General features: G+C 50.2%; 1 protein-coding gene across 2 annotated transcripts; it reads left to right on the top strand.

Moving 5' to 3' along the window:
* On the top strand, positions 1-22,961 carry GUSB (glucuronidase beta). 2 transcript variants are annotated; one of them, XM_007530056.3, is made up of 12 exons: positions 1-276; positions 2,228-2,413; positions 2,637-2,818; positions 2,944-3,086; positions 5,769-5,956; positions 6,978-7,130; positions 8,119-8,297; positions 8,392-8,538; positions 13,397-13,481; positions 15,798-15,974; positions 18,862-18,997; positions 21,732-22,961. In XM_007530056.3, the coding sequence occupies exons 1-12, from the start codon at positions 67-69 to the stop codon at positions 21,899-21,901; spliced, it is 1,956 nt and encodes a 651-aa protein (XP_007530118.1). In that variant the 5' UTR covers positions 1-66; the 3' UTR covers positions 21,902-22,961. The 2 variants fall into 2 exon arrangements, with proteins under 2 accessions (XP_007530118.1, XP_016046770.1); XM_016191284.2 differs by lacking the exon at positions 15,798-15,974.
* The last annotated feature ends 1,007 nt before the right edge of the window (positions 22,962-23,968 follow it).

The raw sequence follows: 23,968 nt of genomic DNA, 5'->3' as shown, positions 1-23,968 counted from the left end.
CCTCCCACCGGCGGCGGCTGGCAGGCTGCTGCAAGGCTACCGGGCGCGGGCTGCGGCGCAGGAACCATGCTCCCGGCACTGGCTGCTACCTGGGCCACGCTCGGCCCGTTGCTTTGGGGGTGCGGGCTGGCGCTGCAGGGCGGGATGCTGTACCCCCGAGAGAGCCCTTCGCGGGAGCGCAAGGAGCTGGACGGCCTCTGGAGTTTCCGCGCCGACTTCTCGGAAAACCGACGGCAGGGTTTCGAGCAGCAGTGGTACCGGGCTCCGCTGCGGGAGGTGCGGGCCGGGCGGGGCTCTTGGGGACCCGCAACGAGTGGGTGTATGGGCGGCGCTGCGGATCGGGAGGCGCCAGACCTGCGGGGCCGGGGTGCACCGTCCTGGGGGTGCACGGTCCTCGGGGTGCACGGTCCTGGGCGTGCACGGCCCTCCGGGTGCACCGTCCTTAGGGTGTACGATCCTCGGGGTGCATCGTCCTCTGGAAGCGGCTGCGGCGGGAGTGGGGAGCAGCCGGCTCTGGGGAGTTGGGGCTCGGCTGTGCCCTGGAGCCCCGGCAGCCCCACACCGCGTCTCCGCTCAGATCTGAAGTCCGCGTATCCGTGGGGCCCGGACTGGCCTGTATGTGCACCGGGCGCCCCCCTGAGATCTGCACCGCAGGCCCCGCAGTCTGCCGTGCTCTTTGCCCCGCAACCCGGGGCTGGAGAGGAAGAGGGGGCGGGGCTGGTACCAGCCTTGAGCCCTACTGTTTCCTCAGCCGGGGCAGCCCTAGCGCCTGTCAGCTGACCATCTTCCTGGATTCAGGGTCTGGACTCTGCAGCTCCTCCTCTTCCCAGTCTGGGTAGTGAGCCTAGGCTCACCCTCTCCTCTTCCCAACCCCCTCTTTCCCCCCTCTTATCTATTTTAACATTTTATTTATTTGTTTGGTCATCGCTTGGGGCTTCGTCTCCTGAACAGCCTCCCCCCACATATAGTAAAAGGGAGACTGAGAGAGGGAAAGACACCACCGCCCAGGAGCTTCTTCCAGTGCAGCAGAGACTGGGCTTCTACCTGGGTGACTGGCACACATCACAAAACAGATGCGCTATCAGGGGAGTGAGCTTGTCAGTCTCACACCACCCTCCCTCCCCAGACTCAGCTCCTCAGAGCACTTGATCAGCAAATCAGCCTGTCAAGACCTGTGTATGTGTGTGTGTGTGTGGGGGGGGGGGCAGGGTCTGACCTATGACTGGGGGATACAGTCCTAAGGAGCAGAGAAAATCCCCGCCTCCAGATGTCTGGGGAAGCTTCCAGGCTCACTGAGCAATGTCCTACTCCTGTCAGGATGCCGGGAGCCAGTGTTCTGTGGGCCCCAGCTCCAAAAAGCCTTCTTGGCTCCTGAGATAGTTCTGGTCATGCTCCATATCCTGCCCAGCTTTAGTTAGTTGTTTTTTCTTTTCTTTTTCTTTTTACCAGAGCACTGCTCAGGTCTGGCTTATGGTGGTGCAGGGGACTGAACCTGGGACCTTGGAACCTCAGGCATGAGTCTCTTTGCATAACCATTATGCTATCTACCCCAGCTCCCAGCTGTAGTTTCTAAATAGCCCTCATTACCTGACAGCAGAAGCCTTACGCAGCAGCCACCCACCCCCTTTTTTACATTATGGGCCTGCGGTGGAGCAGCTCACTTGGATAGTGTGTGACCCAGGTTTGAATCTGGCCTATACTGCACTGAAGGAAGCTTCAGTGTTGTGGTGCTCCTTTCTCTTATTCTCAGTCTCTAACCAAAATAATAATAACAGTAATTGTTATTATTTATTAATTTATGGACCACCAAAAGAGCTAACTTGATTTGGCTAGTGGGCTGTTTTGCCATATGTGTGGCCAAGGTTCAAGCTTGGCCCCTACTGCATTGAAGGAAGCTTCAGTGCTGTGATCTCTCTCTCTCTTCCTTTTATGCCTCTATCAAAACAAACAAACAAACAAACCCCCCAAAATTATTTATTTGAAAGAGAGAACAAGAACCAGAGCACTGCTCTGGCACATGCAGTGCTGTAGATTGAACTCAGGACCTCATGCTTGAGAGTCTGACACTTTATCCCGGCCACCACCTCTGGGCTGCCTGTTCGCCTTTTTGCTGGCTCAGCGCTGTGGGTGTTCTCCCAGCACCACTGAGTCCTGAATGGCTGGGGGGCCGCTTTTGCCGGAGGGGTCCCCTGGCACAGAGTGCTAAGCCCAGTGTTTCTTCCTGCAGTCGGGCCCCACCCTGGACATGCCGGTACCTTCCAGCTTCAACGACGTGGGGCAGGACGCGCGGCTGCGTGGCTTCGTGGGCTGGGTGTGGTACGAGCGCCAGGCCGCCCTGCCCCAGCGGTGGACTCAGGACCCGGGCACCAGGGTGGTGCTTCGGGTGGGCAGCGCCCACTACCACGCCTTGGTGGTCAGTGCAGGGGATGGGATGGGGGGTGCACCCCTGTGCGGGGGTGGCGGAAGGGGCAGTACCTGGCTTCCAGTGTGCCCCCCACCCTGATGGTGGCCTCTTGATGCCCCTGCCCCCCCCTACGCTGGGACCTGTGCCCCGGGTTTCTGTGTATGTGTGTGTGTGTGGGGGGTGCCTGGCCGACCGTCCCCTCCTTACCCCGGTGCCCCCACCCTGTCTTCAGTGGGTAAACGGGGTCCATGTGGCAGAGCACGAGGGGGGCCACCTGCCCTTCGAGGTGGACATCAGCAAGCTGGTCCAGAGCGGGCCCCTGTCCTCCTGCCGCATCACCATCGCCGTCAACAACACGCTCACCCCCAACACCCTGCCGCCAGGGATCATCCTCCACCAGTCAGATACCTCCAAGTGAGCACCCCCTTACAGGCCCCCCAAGCCCCACCCACCAGGCGGGGCGCCCCTGACTCTGGGAGGCGGAGGTCCAAGGGCCCAGGGTGAAGGCCCTGCTGGCTTCTGGCCTCTTGATGCCCTAGATACCCCAAGGGTTACTTCGTCCAGAACACATACTTTGACTTCTTCAACTACGCGGGGCTGCACCGGCCAGTGCTCCTCTACACCACACCCAGCGCCTACATCGACGACATCACCGTCATCACCGCCCTGGACCAGGACATCGGTAAGGCTCCCGGGGCTGCCCAGCCAGGCCTGGCCACACTCAGCTCCCTGTGGAGGCCATGCTCTGGGACTAAGGATCTCCGAGGAGTTCTCTCTCCCCGCTCCCTCCCTTTTTCCCCCTTTTTTGCCACCAAGGTTATCACTGGGGCTCAGTGCCTGCTCTGCTTACCATTCACATTTCTTTATTTTTTTTTAAAATTATTTATTGGATAGAAACAGCCAGAAATTTAGGGGGAAGGAGTGACAGAGGGAGAGAGAGAGAGAGAGAGAGAGAGAGAGAGACCGACCTGCAGCACTGCTTCACCACTTGCAAAAGTTTTTCCCCTGCAGGTGGGGACTGGGGGCTTGAACCCGGGTCCTTGCACATTGTAGCATGTGCGTTCAACCAGGTGTGCCAGCACCTGGCCCCATTGCTCACATTTCTTAAACTATTTTTATTTGGGGGGAGTCGTTGGGTGGTAGCACAGTGGGTTAAGCGCATGTGGTGAAAAGTGCAAGGACCTGCTTAAGGACCCCGGTTGGAGACCCCAGCTCCCACCTGCAGGGGAGTTGCTTCTTTCTCTCTCCCTCTCTGTCTTCCCCTCCTCTCTCCATTTCTCTCTGTCCTATCCAACAATGACGACATCAATAACAATAGTAACTACAACAATAAAAAAACAAGGGCAACAAAAGGGAAAATAAATATGAAAAATATTTTTAAAAACTATTTTTATTTGAAAAAAATATATATATATTTGTTTGTTTTATTATTTATTTTTTTCTTTCTTTTTTTATATTTATTTTATTTATTTATTCCCTTTTGTTGCCCTTGTTGTTTTATTGTTGTAGTTATTATTGTTGTTGTCGTTGTTGGATAGGACAGAGAGAAACGGAGAGAGGAGGGGAAGACAGAGAGAGGGAGAGAAAGATAGACACCTGCAGACCTGCTTCACCGCCTGTGAAGCGACTCCCCTGCAGGTGGGGAGCCGGGGTTCGAACCGGGATCCTTATGTTGGTCCTTGTGCTTTGCGCCACCTGCGCTTAGCCCGCTGCGCTACAGCCCGACTCCCTGTTTGTTTTATTTTAATGTGAGAGATACAGAGACATAGATGCAGAGAGAGAGAGAGAGTATGGCCAGAGCACTGGGGAGCTCTTGCTTTTGGTGGTGCTGGGGATTGAACCTGGAACTTTGGAACCTCAGGTGTGAAAGTTTGCACAGCCATTATGCTGTTTCCCTCACCCTGAACCCTCACATTTCCATATTTTTCTTTCTTGTAGCTTGAGGGTCCGAGACAGAGCAAGATAGAAAAGGAGCAGGTGGGCAGGTGGTGGTGCACCTGGTTGAGTGCATATGTTACAATACTTAAGGACCTGGGTTCAAGCCTCCAGTCCCCACCTGCAGGGGGAAAGCTTTGCAAACGGTGAAGCAGAACTGCAGGTGTCTTTCTGTCTTTTTTCCTCTCTATCACCCCCTTCCTTCTCAATTTCTGGCTGTCACTATCCAATAAATAAAAAAAGATAATAAAGAAAATTAAAAGAGAGAGAGACCACTACTACTAGTGAAACTATGCCCCCTGCAGGTGTTCCCATGTGATGGCCCAGAGTTTGAACCCAGGTTCTTGTGCATGGTAATAGGTGCGCTTCACTGAGTGAGCCTCCTGCAGGCCCCTCTCCCAATATCTAACCTTCCCAGCTTCTTGTTCCACTCAAGAAGCTGAAAATCCGACCTGCCTCAGCCAACAAAGGCGTCAGAAACCACCCATCTTGCCTAAACTTCATTTTATAAGGACAGGAGATCTGGGGAGAAGTGGGGCTTCCTGAAACTCCAAAGCTCAGGAAGAGTGACTCAAGACTCCTGTAAGGACTCCTTAACAGAAATGACCTGTGGGCCCCTGTAGAGCACACACATTACCACGAGCAAGGACCTGAGTTCAAACCCCTGGTCCCCACCTGCAAGGGGAGAAACTTCACAAGTGGTGAAGCAGTGCTGCATATGTCTCTTTATCTCTCTCTTCCTCTCTACCCCCTCCTTCATTTTCTCTCTTTATCAAAAAAAAAAAATTAACAAGGCTGGGGAGACAGCATAATAGTTATGCAAAAGCCTTTAAGCCTAAGACTGTAAGATCCCAGGTTCAATCCCTAGCCCCACCATAAGCCAGAACTGAGTAGTGTTCTGGTCTCTCTCTCTCCCCCCCTCTCCGTATCTTTCCCTCTGTATCTACTCTTATCATTAAAATAAACTAAATAAAAATATTTTTTTAAAAATCTTTAAAAAAAGCTTTAAAAAAGAATTATCAACAACAAAGGAAGAAAAAATGGCTGACAAGAATGTTAGATTTATCTTGAAAGCACACTAAGCCTCAGAGACAACCCTAGTGATTAAAAGAGAGAGAGAGAGAGAGAGAGGAGGAGGAAATGAAAAAGACTCCCATTAGCAGCGGGTTCATCATGCAGGCGCCGAGCCTGAGTGATAACCCTGGTGGCAATAATCTATATATTCCATATCCCCTTCCCACCTTTCCAACTGTGCCAACATGGCCCCTGGTTGCAGACTAAGCAGAAGAAATAAACTCCTGTTGGCGTGGAGCTTGGTAGTGGCTGCAGGGCCACAGTCCAGGCCGCCAAACCCAGTTCTCACCCCTTCCTCTTCTCTTATGAATCCCTCTCTCTCTCTCTCTCTCCCTCCATCCCTCCCTCCTCACAGGGCTGGTGAACTACCAGGTCTTTGTTCAGGGCAGTGAACACTTCGAGCTGGAGGTGTTTCTCTTGGATGAAGACAGCAAGGTGGTGGCCAAGGGTACGGGAGGCCGGGGCCAGCTGCGGGTGCCGGGTGCCCACCTCTGGTGGCCGTACCTGATGCACGAGCGGCCGGCCTACCTGTATTCGCTGGAGGTAATGGGGGTTCACGTCTTCTGTCCACGCCCAGCACCCCCCAGCCTCCAGCAGGTTTTGGAGCTGGAGGGGCAGCCCTGGTCCTCTGAGCTTCCTGGGCCACTGGATGGGCTCCCGACCTGAGTTTGTTTTTTCCAGTTTTTTTTGTTGTTGTTGTTCTTGTGTTGTTTTTTTGTTTTTTTCCTTTTGGGAGTAGGCAGAGGGTACTAAGGGTTGAACACAGGGCTTGTGAGGCCCAGTCAAACACTGGGCCCCAAGAGGCCCAGTTTTGAAAAACACACCCCTGAGGCAGAGGAGGGAGAAGGCTTCTTTTACTAATAGCAAAAACCCATAGTTTCTCTCCCCTTTTCTTTCTTTGCTTTTAATGAATCTTTCTTGTTCTTTTTAAAAATTAGTTATTTATTTCCTTTTGTTGCCCTTGTTGTTTTGTTGTTGTTATTGGTGTCGTTGTTGTTGGATAGGACAGAGAGAAATGGAGAGAGGAGGGGAAGACAGAGAGGGGGAGAGAAAGACAGACACCTGCAGACCTGCTTCACTGCCTGTGAAGCGACTCCCCTACAGGTGGGGAGCCGGGGGCTCGAACCAGGATCCTTACTCCGGTCCTTGCGCTTTGTGCCACCTGCACTTAACCCACTGTGCTACCACCTGACTCCCTCTTTCTTGTTTTTTTAAGTCTTTCATTTTCTTTTTGATAGAGTCAGAGAGAAATTAAGAGGGGAGAGAGACAGAGAGATACCTGCAACACTGCTTCACCACTTAGGAAGCTTCCCCCCTGCAGGTGGGGACCAGGGGCTTGAATCCTGGTCCTTGTGCACTGTGACATGTGTTCTACCAGTTGTGGCATCAAACAGTACCAAATTTCTGCCTTTTTCTGGTTGCAGTGGTTGACTACTGTGTGTGTGTGTGTGTGTGTGTGTGTGTGTGTGTGTGCCTGCATGTGCTTGAGGGCGGTCCTGCTGAAGGGTGGGCTGTGTGTGCTGCCCTCAAGGGTGTCCCCCTCCTGTCAACGTGGCTTCCACAGGTGAAGCTCACCGTGCCCATGGCCGCTGGCTCCATCTCTGACTTCTACACGCTTCCTGTGGGGATTCGCACTGTGGCTGTCACCGAGAGCCAGTTCCTCATCAACGGGAAGCCTTTCTATTTCCACGGGGTCAATAAGCATGAGGATGCTGATGTGAGTTGGGACCCCTGAGGTGGGCTATTTCTCTACTTCACCCCCCCCCCCCATAGAAATTGAGGGCAGCTCAGAGCAGCTGAGCAAGTTGCTGGGCTGGATAGGCTCATGGGGTGACTAGAGGGACCTGACTATCTTATTTATTTATTATTATTTGTTTGATATTATTTACTTATTTATTATTGGATAGAGACAGAGAAATTGAGAGAGGAGGGAGAGATAGATAGAGAGACACCTGCAGACCTGCTTTGTCACTCATGAAGCTTCCCCCTTGCAGATGGGGACCAGGAGCTTGAACCCGGGTCCTTGAGCACTATAATGTGTGTGCTTAACGAGGTGTACCACCACTTGGCCCCTGTTTATTTATTTATTATTATTTTAATATTTATTCCCTTTTGTTGCCCTTTTTTATTTTAGTTATTATTGTTGTTGTTATTGATGTTGTTATTGGATAAGGCAGAGAGAAATGGAGAGAGGAGGGGAAGACAGAGAGGGGGAGAGAAAGATAGACACCTGCAGACCTGCTTCACCGCCTGTGAAGCGACTCCACCGCAGGTGGGGAGCCCGGTCCTTGCGCTTTGCACCGCCTGCGCTTAACCCGCTACGCCCGACTCCCTATTATTATTTTTTTTACCAGAGTATTCTTGAGATCTGGTTTATGGTAGTGCTGGCATTGAATCAGGGACCTTAGAGCCTTAGACATTAAAGTATATTTTTTAATATTTTTATTCCTATTCAATAAATAATATTTATTGGTTGGAGACAGAGAAATCGAGAGGGAAGGATTCAGCGGAGAGGGAGAAAGAGAGAGACACCCGCAGCCGCGTTTCATCGCCCATGAAGCTTCCTCCCCCTTTGCAAATAGGGAGCAGGGGCTTGAACCCTGGGGCCTTGTACCTGGTACCAGGTGTGCTCCAAGGGCTGGGCTATCTCTCCAGCCCAAACGGCGGGACTCTTACAAGGGTCGCTGTCCCCTGCCGTCCCCCAGATCCGAGGGAAGGGCTTTGACTGGCCCCTGCTGGTCAAGGACTTCAACCTGCTCCGCTGGCTGGGCGCCAATTCCTTCCGCACCAGCCACTACCCGTATGCGGAGGAGGTGCTGCAGCTCTGCGACCGCTACGGCATCGTGGTGATCAACGAGAGTCCCGGCGTGGGCATCGTGCTGCCGTGAGTGCCCGCCCCGCCCCGCCCCGCCCCGCCCCGCGCGCCCTTCCCCGCGGTCGCTGAGTGATCCGCCGCCTCTCCCGCCCGCCACCCGCAGCCAGAGCTTCAGCAACGTGTCCCTGCAGCACCACCTGCAGGTGATGGAGGAGATGGTGCGCAGGGACAAGAACCACCCCGCCGTCGTCATGTGGTCTGTGGCCAACGAGCCCATGTCCTCCCTCCAGCCCGCGGGTTACTACTTCAAGTGAGTATCCCGGGTCAGGGAGCGAGCACAGGGGGTTCTGCAAAAAGACTTTCCTGCCTGAGGCTCCAAAGTCCCAGGTTCAATTCCCAGTGTCGCCAGAAGCCAGGCTGAGCAATGCTCTGGTTAAAAACACAAACAAACAAAATGGGGGCCCGGGTGGTGGCGCACCTGGTTGAGCGCACATGTTACAGTGCACAAGGAGCCGGGTTCGAGCCCCTGGTTGGAAAGCTTTGCAGGTGGTGAAGCAGTGCTGCAGGTGTCTCTCTGTCTCACACCTCCCCCTCTCTTATTACCCCCTTCCCTCTCGATTTCTGGCTATCTCTAGCCAATAAGTAAAGATACTAAAATAAAAAGTAGGTATCTTCATGTCCCGCCGGACTGGCTCAGGGATGCCAGCACAGCCTTGACCAGCACCCATGTGAGAGTCAGCTTCCTCTCCCACCCGAGATTTGAGGATGACCAGACCTCATCAGTTCAAAGGAACCATATCCTTCCCTGTTTGAATTGTCATTCCAACCCAGTGAGACCCAGGTTTTCCTTTTCAGAGTTAAGTTTTGGATGCATTGCTTACATTGCTTTAAAGAAAAAAAAGTCAGGGCCTGTGATGCAAAGAAGACATGGTTATAAAGTGATATAGGGGACCAGGGAGATAGCATAAGGGTTATTGCAAAAGACATTCACACCTGAGGCTCTGAGGTGTCCCAGGTTCAGTTCCAGACACCACCATAAGCTAGAGCTGAGCAGGGCTTTGGGAAAGAAAAGAAGGTGTGTGTGTGTGTGTGTGTGTGTGTGTAGGTGAAAGGGGAAGCAGGGCTGCAGGTGTCTCTCTCTCCATCTCCCATTTCCCATTTGATTTCTGTCCTATCAAAATAACTCTTTCAGAAGGGCATTTTGAAAAGTGATGCAGAGCTGCACAAGCCTGACTCCCCCAGAAGACCCAGTAGGCGGTCAGAGCTGCACCCAGATGTGAACTCATTCTCGAAGCACAGCTGTATGAGCTGGTGGCAGGGCTGCCACCGCATTCGTGACTGGTGCCATCTGTGCCAGTTTCCGTCTGCGCTGCACATTTCTAAGATGTTGGACCACGCTGGGGAATGTGTCAGACAAAGCAGAGTATGATCTTCCCTCACTTTTATTCATTGAAAAAAAAATTAATTATTGATGATAAAGGGCTTCTGCCTCTCCCCCAGCATTGCAGTGCACAGCAGCGCCACTTGGGGGTTCACTGTCTCTGACACAAGTGAGGACAGGGGCTGCTGCTCCTTGACCTCCTTGTCTTCCTCCTCCTCATCTTCCTCTTCCTCCTCCTTTTTTTTTAAAAAAAAAAATCTATTTATGTTGGATAGAGACAGAGAAATTGGAAGAGGAGGGAGATATATAGAGAGAAGAGACAGAGACACCTTCAGCCCTGCTTCACCACTTATGAAGCTTTCCCCCCTGCAGGTGGGGACCAGGGGTTTGAATCTGGGTCCTTGTGCATTGTAATATGTGCACTTAACCAGGTGCACCATTTCTGTCTCTGGGGCCACTTCTTACAGTCCTGCAAGGACATCTGTGCACCTGCCAGAGGCCGTGGGCCATGGAGTCACACCAGAAGTAGCCAGTGCCCCCTAGTGGCCCTGAGCAGAGCTTCTTCTGCAGTAGCTGCCAGGCTGTGAGAGAGGCATTATCCCACATGAACACGAAAGTATATGGGGCTTGGGGGGCAGTAGCTGTGCCAGTAGACAGAACTTTTGCTGCAAAGGTGAAAGTGGTTAGGCTCCGAGGAATGAATGCCTGAGGCTTTAGATACGCTTTGGTGCGAGGGGGAGAGGGAGATGGCTGAGTTCGGGAGCAGCACAGCCGGGCCAGGTAGGGATAGGTCCACCCGGGCTGGAAACCGCAGTGAGGCCCTGCAGCTTCTCAACCAACAGACGGTCAGCGCGGGTTTGGGACTTGGGGGTGGGGAGTCACAGTGTGGAAAGCGTAGCCTTCTAAGACGAGGAACGCTGGTGGGGGGCGGGGGGGAGAATGAGAAGAAGAAAGAGGATGTGAGGCCAGAGAAACAAAGTGGAATGAGGTAAGCCCACAGGGGAGCCTGGCTGCAGGCCGCTCCCTGCGTCAGATGCTGCTTCTCACCGTCCCTCCCTGAGTAACACGGCTCAGCAGTGAATGCCATTATTTCATTTATTTGTTTTGAATAAAGACAGAAAAATTGAGAGGGGAGAGGGAGAGAGACACCTATAACTTTGCTTCACTGCTCACGCAGCTTCCCCTCTGCAGGTAGGGATTGGGGGCTTGAACCCAGGCCCTGTGCCTTCAGCCAGGTGCACCACCTGGCCTCATATACCGTTATTTTATTTTACTTTTTATTTTATTTCATTTTATCTGTTTATTTTGATAGAGACAGAAATTGAGAGGGAAGGGAGAGAGAGAAAGAGACCTGCAGCCCTGCTTCACCACTTGTGAAGCTTCCCCCCTGCAGGTGTGGACCAGGGGCTTGAACCCAGGCCCTTATGCATTGTAATGTGTTCGATCTACAAGGTGTGCCACCAGCCTTCAATGCCATTATTTTATTTATTGATTGATTGATTGCCTCCAGGGTTATCACTGGGGCTCAGTGCCTGCTCGAATCCACTGCTCCTGGAGGCTGTTTTTTTCCTTTTGTTGCCCTTGTTGATTTTTATAGTTGTTGTGGTTATTATTATTGTTATTGATGTCGATGTTGTTGGACAGGACAGCGAGAAATGGAGAGAGGAGGGGAAGACAGAGAGGGAGAGAGAAAGATAGACACCTGCAGACCTGCTTCACCGCCTGTGAAGCAACTCCCCTGCAGGTGGGGAGCCAGGGGCTAGAACCCGGATCCTTACGCCGGTCCTTGAGCTTATGCCACATGCGCTTAACCCGCTGCACTACCACTTGACCCCCAATTGATTTATTTTTATTTCATCTTAATTGAATTTTGTTTATTTTTTGGCATCAGGGTTATCGCTGGGGCCTGCACAGCTTCAAAGTCCATTCAGTGGCCATTTTGCTTTCCCTCCCAGTGGCTGTTTCCCCCTTTCCTCTAGATATTTATTGGGTGAGAGACAGTAGAGACATAGGGAGAGAATGAGAGAGAGAGAGAAGGACACCTCAGTACTGTTCCACCACTCATCGGCTTTCCCCTGTAGGAGACCCCAGATAGTGGTGCCCTGGGACTCCAAGCCGGGTCCTTGTACATGGTAATATGTGTGCTGTACCAAGCAAGCCACCTTCTGGCTCCCACCTTTTCTTAAGAGAAGCCGTCACTGACTCTCCATCTCAGTTCTGTGGCCCATTATTGTCGCTCAGACCCCTGGGCCTCCAATTTGGTAATCCTGCTGCCATGTCACTGGTGAGGAGCCATTACAGGAATCCTCTGTCCCTGCTGCTCTGAGGAGCGAGGCTGGAGCTGCGCAGGGCTCCCCTGGGTGCCTGGCCCACCCCCCATGGTCTGTCTCCCAGCACGCGCCCCTCAGTGTTTAAATAACGTTCCAGTCTTTTTTCTTTCCGCCACCAAGCCTGTTATTGCTGGCACATACTGCCCACCCAACAGCTCTACCCCACTGCTTTTGTTCCTTTTCTTTTTTCATTTATTTATTTTTAGACAGAAACAGACGAGAGGATGAAAGAGACCACAACATCAAAGCTTCCTTCAGTGAGATGGGGGCCGGGCTTGAACCTGGGCCACACACAGGACAAAGCAGCACACTATCCAAGTGAGCTATTTAATTTTTTTTTTTTAATATTTATTTATTCCCTCTTGTTGCCCATGTTTTATTGTTGTAGTTATTATTGTTGTTATTGATGTTATTGTTGGATAGGACAGAGAGAAATGGAGAGAGGCAGGGAAGACAGAGAAGGGGAGAGAAAGACAGACACCTGCAGACCTGCTTCACCACCTGTGAAGCGACTCCCCTGCAGGTGGGGAGCCGGGGGCTCGAACCGGGATCTTTACACTGGTCTTTGCGCTTTGCACCACGTGCGCTTAACCTGCTGCGCTACCGCCTGACTCCCCCAAGTGAGCTATTTCAGTGGCCATTTTTCTTTCTTTACTGATAGAGAAAGAGAGACGGAGAGGGAGGGCGGGAGTCCCAGGTTCAATCTCCCCACACCACCATAAGCCAGAGCTGAGCAGTGCTCTGGTAAAAAAAAAAAAAAAGAGAAATGGAGAAGGGGAAACAAAGAGAGGTAACTGTAGCCCTGCTTCACCACAGGTGGGCCTCGGGCATGGCAACTTGTGTGTTCTACCAGGTGTACCACCGCCTGGCCAATACTCCATTCCAGCCCATACCCCATCCATCCTGTTTTCAAGAGCTCAGAGACGCAGAGGTTGTTTCTGGGCAGTGCCTATTCACCCTGTGAGGAAGGCCCCTGCCCTGGACATTGGGATTTGGAAATGGATAAAAACCAATTTTAGCGTTTTTTCCCCCCTCTACCAGAGCACTGCTCAGTTCTGGCTCATGGTGATGCTGGGGATTGAACCAGGCCTATATTAGCTTTTAGACTCTAGACCCTGCCTGGCCATCTTATCTACCCTCTGAAGTGGCAACCTGCCAGCCTCTGAATGGCCCACAGTCCCAAGACCCTCTGTGAGGAGGGAGATATGTCTTTCTCCTTTGGGAATACTTCTCCAGGGCAGGCTGAGGGGGGACCCAGGACAGGGGTCCTGCCTGGGGAGTCTGATTTAAGGTTAGAGGACCGTGTACTGTACTTAACTTAAGCCGTCCGTCCCTCAGGGTGGTGAAGAAGACTGAGCTTTTGTTTTTAGTTTGTGTTGGGGGAGGTGTGGGGGGAGGGGACCGCTTCCCGAGACTGATGGCTCCTGTGTGCTCTGCCTCCCACCCCCTGTGGACAGGACGCTGATCGCCCACACCAAGGACCTGGATCCCACTCGGCCTGTGACCTTTGTGACCAACTCCAACTATGAAGCCGACCTAGGGGTGAGCCTAGGGGGTCTCCACACCCCTCCCGCCCTTTAGTCCTGCCTTGGCACTTGCTAACACCAACTTCAGGGAAGAGCCAGGAGTGACCGGGCCCACCATGCCCACAGGTGGCCTGTGAGAGGCCCGCTTACTCACAGGTGGTGTGTGACACCGCAAGTTTGGGCACAGGGACATCTTAATTTATTTGTTAATAATTTTATTGAGGGGTTAATGGTTTACACACATAGGTATGATTTCTCATCTGTGACGGGTGAACCCTCCACCCCACTTCCCCAGAGTCCTTTGCCATGGTGCGATACATCAAACCCAGTCCATGTTCTACTCTGTGTTTTCCCTTTCTGTTCTTGTTTCTCGACTTCCATCTATGAGGGAAATCACTCATCCTTCTCTTTTTGGCTTATCTCACTTAGCACGATTCCTTCAAGCTCCATCCAAGATCAAGTAAAGACTTTATCCTTTTTAACAGCTGAGTAGTAGTCCCATTATCTTAGCTACCCATCTATTGTTGGACACCAAGGTTGCTTCCAAGTTTGGTCTGTTGTAAGTTATGCTGCTATAAACATAGGTGTACAGAGGTTTCTTCAGATGAGTGCATTTGTCTCCTTGGATATATGTCCAGGAAAGGAGGTTTTTTGTTGTTGTTTTGTTTTTACTAGAGCACTATACAGTTCTGGCTTATAGTGATGTGGGGGATTGAACCTGGGACTTCAGAACCTCAGGTATGAAAGTCTATTGCAGAACCATCATGCTGTCTCCCCTTCCCTGCACAGGGAAATTTACTTCATACTCAGTTCATAGTTCTGCTTTCTACACCTTGGTTCACTTTTCTGTACCTCAAGACGCCCCCAGAATGGCAGCAGTTTTTAAAGGAAGGTGCTCAGTGTCATCAGTGGTCAGTGTTTCTTCTGGCTGGTGATCAGAATCACTAAGGGAGGCATTTTGGAGGTATAGGTGTGTGGGTTCTGAAACACTGATGGATGGAATCTATGATGTGAACCTCAGCTCGCACCATGCTCCTCAAGGGCCCAGTGGTGGTGCGTCCAGTTGAGTGTACATGTTACCATGCACGAGTACCTGGGTTCAAGCCCCCAGTCCCTACCTGCGGGAAGGGTGTGTGTGGGGGGTGGGGTGGGGAGGGACACTTCATGAGCAGTGGAGCAGTGCTACAGGTATTTCTCCTCTCTCTGTCTCTCTTTCCCTGTCAATGAAAAAGGAAAAAAAAAAAAAAAAAGGCTGCCGAGTGATAACCCTGGTGCCAGACTAACAACCGAAACTCCTCAGTGTCCACATCACCACTCTTCTGTGGGAAGCCCTGATAGGACCTTCTCGGGCTGCAAATGGAAGGGACAAGCTCACACAGTGATCCAGCCACAGGGCCTCGCTCATGTTCATGGCCATAGCTCTTCTTCAGGAACTTGAGTGGCACTGAAGCTCTGAATCTTGGGAACAAGAATCTGCTCCCTCACTGGAGAACTGAAGGCCAGTGTTTAAGAGACAAAGTGCTACAGGAAGGGAAGCCATCTTTAAAATGATGGATGTGAAGACACTATGTCCAATAATGATCATAAAAACATAGACCTTGTGTGGGGCACAGAGACAGAGCAGGCCGGGATGTTCCTGGAGCCCCTCCTGTGCTCGGGTTGGGTGTGGTGGTGGTAGGGTGGGGACTTCATATGACACTATGGTTGCAGGTCCCCCTCGCCCTGGTGACACTAGAACAGTGTGTCCACCCAAGGCCACCTCCCCTCACTTCCTCTGCCTCTCCCCCCATTTCTGCTATGGTCACATGGGAAAGAGGGGCCTCTGAGAGGAAGTGCAGGTTTGGGAGGTTGACGTCTGTCCAGGCGACTTGAGTGACCAAGCATTTGAGCTCTCCAGTCAGCTGCTCGGACCTGGCTCAGCTACTCTCGGGCCCCGCCTGGCCATCTTATCTACCCTCTGAGGCAAGAGCATGGGACCACCCCAGATTCTCTGTGAAGAGAGAGAGACAACATATTTTTCCTTTGGGAACACTTCTGTGGGGCAAGTGAGGGAGCATCAGGACAGGGGTCCTGCCTAGTGAGGAACAAAACCCATTTGGGATGGGCCCTGGGCTCCACGGAGGCCATTGGTCAAGTGCCCTCAGAGCTTAGCTGCAGCCAGGCTGCGGTGTTGCGCTTGCTCCATGCAGGCCGTGCCTGGATTGTCTTTCCTGTTTATGTGAGCATCACAGTTGTGTTCTGCTTCTCCCACTCACCCTCTCTGCCACGTCCCATGAGTGTGAGTCCTCAGACCCTGGCAGTCTGGTGAGCGCACTCCACTGCCCTCGTCTAGGTGCTGTATGTGGACGTCATCTGTGTGAACAGTTACTACTCCTGGTACCATGACTCTGGGCACCTGGAGGTGATTCAGCTGCAGCTGGCATCCCAGTTTGAGAACTGGTATCGGACCTATCAGAAGCCAATCATTCAGAGCGAGTATGGTGCGGAAACCATTGCTGGGTTTCACCATGTAAGTGATGCAGAAATGCATGTGGCTGTGGCAGCCCAGGAGCTGGTACAGTGGATAAAGCATTGGACTCTCAAACTTGAGGTTCTGAGTTTGATCCTCAGCATCAAGTGGGCCAGAGTCTCCAGTTCTCTCTCTTCCATAAATAAATGTGTATGTATATGTAATTGTGAGACACCAGAGCTCTCCCCTGCCGTAAAAGATGTCCTGTGAGGGTCAGGCGGTAGCCCACTGGGTTAAGCGCACATGGCGTGGACCTGCATAAGGATCCTGGTTCGAGCCCCCGGCTCCCCACCTGTAGGGGTCGCTTCACGAGTGGTGAGGCAGGTCTGCAGGTGTCTATCTTTCTCTCCCCCTCTCCGTCTTCCCCTTCTCTCCATTTCTCTCTGTCCTATTCAACAACAATGACATTAATAACAACAATAATAACAACACCCATAAAAAAACAACAAAGGCAACAAACGGGGAAAAAAAAAGATGTCCTGTTTATTTTAAAAAAATAACTTTATTTTAAGGAGATACACAGAGAGAGACCAGAACACCGCTCAGCTCTGCCTTATGGTGGTGCTAGGGCTTGAACCTGGGACCTCCAAGCCCTTGGGCGTGAAAGTCTTTTGCAGAACCATTATGCTGTTTTCCCACCCCTGTCCTGTTTATTTTGACATGATACTGGAGATGGAACCAAAGCATGTTATATACCACTATGTCACTTCCCCAGTCTAATAATATTATTATTATTATTACCCTCTCAGATAGTGATGTCATTCATTGCCCCAAGCTAGATATACCTCCTTCTTTGCCACTCCTGCTTCCCAGCCCTTCAGGGTCCTCAGTGGCTCCCTACAGGCTTTGAAGGCTGGACTGAACGGGGCTGTTCCTTCTACCTGGAACATGTCAACACCTGTTATAGCCATAGGTCCTTGCTGTGTATGGGTCTCAGCTGAGACGCTCCCTCCTGGCCAAGTCTCCCCGGCTGCCCCATGTGGAGACTTCTGACTTCTGTCTGCCCAGTCTCCAGCTCAGCATTTCACTGTCCCTTCATAACAGCTATGTTTGTTTGTTCGTTTGTTTTTACATAAAGAGGCAGAGAAAGAAAGACCACAGCACCGAAGCTTCCTTCAATGCAGTGGGGGCCGGGCTTGAACCTGGATCACAGAGCAAAGCAGCGCACTACCCAAGTAAACTATTTCACTGGGGCCTTGAACCTGGCTCCTTGCGCATTCTAACTTGTGCGCTCAACTGGGTTTGCCACTGCCCCTCCCCCCATTAAGACTTGAGTTTTTAAATTGTCATCTTAAGACATCTTTACTTTCAGTGTAATCCTGCTTTAAGATGGCACAGTGACCAGGGTGCTGGACCTGCAAATACAAGTTCCTGAGTTTGATCCCCAGCATCGCATGTACCAGAGTCATGCTCTGGCTTTTTCTTCTCTCCTGTTTCTCTCTCTCCTATAAATCAGTCTAACAAAAGAAACTCGTTGAAGGCTGGTGAAATAGCTCACTTGGGTAGTGTGCTGCTTTGCCGTGCGCATGCCCCAGGTCCAAGCCTAGTTTGATTCTGACACTGTGGTCTCTTCCACTCTGCCTTCTCTGACTCTGTTGAGAGATTAGCTGAGACCCTGGAGGTGGTGCAGCAGGTCAGTGTTGGACTCCAGGCATGAGTTCCAGAGTTTGATCCCTAGCATCGCGTGTACCAGAGTGCTGCCCTGGTTCTCCCTCCCTCTTTCTCATCAGTGTCAATAAATAAATCTTAAAAACAAACAAACAAAAATGGTTTACTGCACCAAAGTAAAAGACTCTGGGGGTTGGGGGAAGGAGTTCAGGTCCTGGAACAGGATGACAGAGGACCTAGTGGGGGTTGTATTGTTCTGTGGAAAACTGGGAAATGTTATGCATGTACAAACTATTGCATTTACTGTCGAGTGTAAAATATTAATCCCCCGATAAAGAAATTAAAAAAAAATCCAACCAAAAAAAAAAAAAGCCTGTGACTGGGCTATGTCACCTTTTCCTGAAACCTGTGAAGGGGATTGGAAATAATGCTTTGCAGTTTCAGGTAATGATTCCAAATAAATATATTTTTTTGGGGGGGTTGAGGGGGAAAGAGGGAAGAATAGGATAAGGCAATTACAAATTATGTTTAGAAATGAAGCAGTTGGGCTGGGGAGATAGCATAATGGTTCTGCAGAAAGCCTTTCATGCCCAAAGAACCAAAGGTCCTAAGTTCAACCCCCAGCCAAAGTCAGTGCTCTGAGGGGGAAAAAAAAATGAATTTTTGTTCCTAATGCTATTTCTTTTCTTTTTTTTCTCCTTTTTTTTTTTACCAGAGCACTGACCAACTCTAGCTTATGGTGGTGCAGGGGATTGAACCTGGGACTTTGGAGCTCAGATCTTTGCATAACCATTATGCTATCTACCCCCGCCCTTAATGCTGATTTTCTTTTTTTATATATATATGTTTATTTTATTTAATTTATTTATTCCCTTTTGTTGCCCTTGTTGTTTTATTGTTGTAGTTATTATTGTTGTTGTTGTTGGATAGGACAGAGAGAAATGGAGAGAGGGAGGGGAAGACAGAGAGGAGGAGAGAAAGATAGACACCTGCAGTCCTGCTTCACTGCCTGTGAAGCGACTCCCCTGCAGGTGGGGAGCCGGGTTTCAAACCGGGATCCTTATGCCGGTCCTTGCGCTTTGCGTCACCTGCGCTTAGCCCGCTGCACTACAGCCCGACTCCCTAATGCTGATTTTCTACACAAGCACAGGGAGTTCTATGGTTACTACCACTCACTGTGAGGACACAGACTTTGATCACCACCAGGCAGCTCCTTGATCTAACACTTTCAATGCTGCTGGTTCAGACTCTTAAGAATCACTCTGCCCTGAACCCCCAGGATCCGCCACTCATGTTCACCGAGGAATACCAGAAGGACGTGCTGGAGCAGTACCACTTGATCCTGGATCAGAAGCGCAAAGAGTACGTGGTTGGGGAGCTCATCTGGAATTTCGCTGATTTTATGACTGACCAGAGTAAGTTGCCATCTGGCTTATGGGGCTCCAGTGGTTTCTCACCTTCTCCAGGTTGGCGTTTTAATTCAGGACGTTGGGTTGTGAGGGAATAAGGGGAAAAGCGGCTCTGATCAATCAACTATGTGGAGACTTTACTCCAAGAACTTGAGGGTAGGAAGCAGTAGTCTTCCTGCTACCCAAATCACTTTGTGGAGGGAGGAAAGGAAGGAAGGAGGGAGAAAGGGGCCAGGTGGTGGTACACCTGGTAGAGCACACTCTGTCATGTGCAAGGACCCAGGTTCAAGCCTCCGGTCCCCACTTGCAGAGTGGTGAAGCAGTGCTGCAGGTGTGTCCCTCTCAGTTTTTCTGTTCTATCAAATTAAAAAAGAGAGAGAGAAAAAAATTATTTTGAGAGACGGACCACAGCATTGCTTGGCTCAGGTTTATAATGGTACAGGGATTGAACCTGGGACCACTGGTCTCAGGCATACAAATCCTGTGCTCTAGTACACTGAGCTATCTCCCTGGCCTGAACAAAGCCAGGACACCTATTATGAAACCCACCTGCCATCCAGGGTGTTTTTCAGGAGCTGCTAATCTTACCCGCCTAGCCACGCAGAGCTGTGTGTTCTCACTCCCTCCCTAGGTTGCAAAGTTTACAGTCTTAAGAATCTCTAATAGGAACAGGTGTATAAAGAGGGAAACGTGGATCTGGAACTTAACTGAAATAGCCCTCACACATCCCCGCTTGAGAGAGAGCACTGATCAGATCCTCTTTGAAGATTTAAAGTGACACCCAAAACAGCTTGAAGCTTAGCTATAGTCAGTGAATCTGCTTTATAGACGTGAGTAATAAAAAGATGGGAATAGCTTTAACTTCTTAGGCATAATGAGCAAATCTATCCACAAATAAATCCAATGCGAGGTCCAGACAAAAGATATTTGTGTCTTAGACAGCAGTCTCTCCCTTTTCTTGTTTTATTTTATTATATTTGCATTCAGGGTTATTGCTGGGGCTTGGTCCCTGTGCTACAAATCTGCTGCTCCTGGAGGCCATTTTTTTTTTCCACTTTGTTGTTATTGCTGTTGTTGGATAGGACAGAGAGAAATGGAGAGAGGAGGGGAAGACAGAGAGGAGAGAAAGATAAGACACCTGCAGACCTGCTTCACCGCCTGTGAAGTGACTCCCCTGCAGGTGGGGAGGCAGGGGCTTGAGCCAGGATCCTTAAGCCAGTCCTTGCACTTCGTGCCATGTGCGTTTAACCCACTGTACTACTGCCCAGCACCCGTTCTTTTATTTCTACTTATTATGATTTTATTTTTTGGCACAAGGGTTATTACTGGGGTTGGTGCCTGCACGACAAAACCACCACTCCTGGCAGCCTCCCCCCACTCCCACCCCACCCCCCACCCAGCCCCTCTCAATCTTTAAAAAGAAATCAGCTGTTTGACTGTAGGCAAGTCACCTAACCTTTTCTTATGCCTGTGAAGGGGAGGGAACGAGGGTTTGCAGGTTGAAGTAAGGATTCTGACTAAAGTGCTTCTCTCTGCCCATCAATCTGCTTATTATGGAGAACATTATTGTCTTGGATTTCTTGAAAAGACCTATTTTCCATAAGCAGAAACTGTTCTTTTTAGAATTTTCTTTTCTTGCCAGTTTTTTTTTTTATCCTTTATTTATTGAAGAGACAGACAGAAATTGAGAGAGGAGGGGGTAACACAGAGGGAGAGAAAACACCTGAAGCCCTGCTTCACCACTTGTGAAGCTTTCCCCCTGCAGAAGGGGACCAGGGGCTTGAACCTGGGTCCTTGTAACATGTGCACTCTACCAGGTGCACCACCACCCAGCCCCTCTGCAAGCTGCTTCACTAGGACGTGCAGGACACAGCCCTCCTACTTTGGCCAGATTTGCTTCTGTTCAGCTTCAGCTCCAGCTGGCCAGCTGCCAGCCATAGGGGCCCAGCTAGAAGCTGGACCTAGGGGACTCTCCAAACGAAAGTCAAAACCCCACCTGGGCACCTCTGACTGAATTAGTGTCCACTAGAGGTGCAGTCTCCTGAGAGGTCCGGGAGTCATCCTTCTAGTTCAGCATTTAAACCATTATTTTTTGCAAGTAAGCAATCATTTTGGGTTTCCTCCCTACCAGAGGAAAATGAGTACCATTTGTGGCCTGGGTGGCTGGGCAGTGGATCAAAGCATTGCACTCTTTAAGAATAAGGCTTCCTCTGGTTCTCTCCTCCTCTTCCTCTCTCTCTTAATCAGTACCAAGTCGGTGAAGTGTTTTGGGAAGTGGTAGCATTTTTATCTTTAACCCATGAAGTGGCTACTTTAGACCCAGTAACATACACTATATAAGACCACATTTCTGTTTGAGTGTTCAGCTTGGCTCCAGGGTGCGTTTCTGTTTGGCCCACTAGAAGTCACCTGGCCCACTTCTGTTTTTTTTTTTTTTTTTTTTTGCCTCCAAGGTTATTGCTGGGGCTCGGTGCCTGCACCACGAATCCACTGCTCCCTTTTGTTGCCCTTGTTGTTCATATTATTGTCAATGCTGTTACTGTTGTTGGATAGGACAGAGAGAAATGGAGAGAGGAGGGGAAGACAGAGAGGAGGAGAGAAGATAAACACCTGCAGACCTGCTTCACCGCTTGTGAAGCGACTCCCCTGCAGATGGGGAGTGGGGGCTCGAACCGGAATCTTTACACTGCTCCTTGTGCTTTGCGCCATGTGCGCTAAACCCTTCTGCTTTGTTTTTTAGCCATATACAGAGTCCTAGGAAATAAAAAGGGGATCTTCACTCGCCAGAGGCAGCCAAAAAGTGCTGCGTTCCTCTTGCGTGACAGATACTGGAAACTTGCCAATGAATCCGCGTATCATCAGTCAGTTGTAAAGTCACAGTGTTTGGAAAACAGCCTGTTTACATTGTAAAGCCAGAACTCTCTCTGCTTTAAGCCCATTCTGCAGCCCCTCTTCAAGTAAGAGGGTTTCCACAGCGCACAGAGCAAGTGCTTCCTGGACTGTGTGAGAGACTGGAAAGTTCCTGGTCTGGATAGTGTAGTGATCTGTGAGAAGGGAACACTGAGGTGGAAATAAAAGCTTTTGTAGTCTGGAAATAAAGAGTTGGCTTCAGAGCAAACCATTCATAAGCGGAGTGATCTGTCCTGCCAAAAGGCATCTGAAATCATTTTCCTGTGTCAGGCTGTTTTCATAGCAGTTACTGTGCATGGATTCCTAAGAAGTGTTTGCCTCAATACTCCCACCAAACTCAACTCTGCGCAGGCCCAGACCAGGTAAGCCTTGATCCAGTGAGTCAGCGTGAAGGACAATGGCTAAGTTCCACACGAGCCTAACTCCCACCAAACTTAGAGAAAGTGGGTTTTGTGCTGGACCCCAGTCTTCACAAACTGCAAATAAGCATAAGAAAGGTGAGCATTGGGTGGGGGGTAGATAGCATAGTGGTTAAGACTCTCATGCCTGAGGCTCTCCAAAGTCCCAGGTTCAATCCCCAACACTACCACCAGCCACCAGTTGAGCAGTGCTCTGGTTTAGCCTCTATCATAGTCCAGCAGAAAAGGCCATCAGCCTGATCATAAACAATCCCACTCAACGTGATGACACCTAAGTCAGGGTGACACACAAGCCTTCCAGGCCTTTGTCCCCTCTAAGCACCACTGTCTGCCCTGCTCCCAGAGGATGGCCTGTCTTCAAGAACTATCTTCTTCTGCAGGTTTTTTTTTTTTTTTTTTCTATTAAAGTCAGTAAACCATACCACCCCTAAGATTTTGGTATTCATCAATCCTGGTTTTAAGTCAAAGGAATGCTTTGGAAAAAAATGTTCCTTTTGGTGTCAAGTGGAAGACCATGAACCCAGAGCTCTGTCAGACAAAACTTGATTCACTTTACTTCTGGCTGGTCCTACATATACCAAGCCCCTCCCCGCCAACTTTCCAGACTCTCTGAAAAAGATAATAAAGATAATCCAACATTATTTTAGTATGTGTCTATAGACTACTTTATAAGAAAAGGTAGTTGGTTCAAACACTAAGCTTTCCAGAGGTTTTGTGTTTCTTTTGTCACCACTCAAGTTCTTCAAATCAAGTTTTGTGCCCTTCTTTATGTAAAGGAGTAACAGGTAAAAAACACCTTACATGACAAAAAGTTTTAAAAACACACCTCGAAACATTTTATAAATCAGGGAAGTTAGGGGTGCAGTCCATTTCATAGGTCCGAAGGTTCTATTCAATAAAATATAGCCAGGGAGTTGGGCAGTAGCACGTGGCGCAGACACAAGGACCGGCATAAGGATCCTGGTTCAAGCCCCCGGCTCCCCACCTGCAGGGGAGTCGCTTCACAGGCAGTGAAGCAGATCTGCAGGTGTCTGTCTTTCTCTCCCCCTCTGTCTTCCCCTCCTCTCTCCATTTCTCTCTGTCCTACCCAACAATGAACGACATCAACATCAATAACAATAATAACCACAACAAGGCTACAACAACAAGCAAGGGCAACAAAAGGGGGGGGAATACAGCTAAACCATTTCAAAAGGATCCCTCTTTCTTGCAAATGTAACCTTCTTAGAAGACCAAGTGGCATATCCATGTGCTAAAGTAAAGCTGTGGAAAAACAGCTGATTTATACATTATACCCAGAGACAGAACTATATATTATCTCTTCATGAATTCTTATCATCAAACACCAGGAGTTTCAGAGAACTACAGTTCCAAACTCTGCATCTTTTATGTTGCATATTTAAGAGGACAAGAATCTCAGTTCATCTGCAGAAATGAGGTTACCGTATCAATTCCAAAAAGTCTGGACTAGGGAGATAGCGTAATAGTTCTGTAAAAGATTGCCATGTCTGAGGCTCTGAGGTCCCAGGTTCGATCTCCAGCACACCATAAACTAGCTGTGCAGTGCTTTGGCATCTCTCATTAAAAAATGAAATGTAGGGGCCAGGTGGCGACGTACCTGGTTAAGGACGTAAGCTGCAGCGCACAG

The sequence above is a fragment of the Erinaceus europaeus genome, chromosome 15, assembly GCF_950295315.1.
Source record: "Erinaceus europaeus chromosome 15, mEriEur2.1, whole genome shotgun sequence".
NCBI classification, from domain to species: domain Eukaryota; kingdom Metazoa; phylum Chordata; class Mammalia; order Eulipotyphla; family Erinaceidae; genus Erinaceus; species Erinaceus europaeus.
Note: the sequence above shows the minus strand (reverse complement) of the source record. Positions and strands in the feature narration are given on the sequence as shown.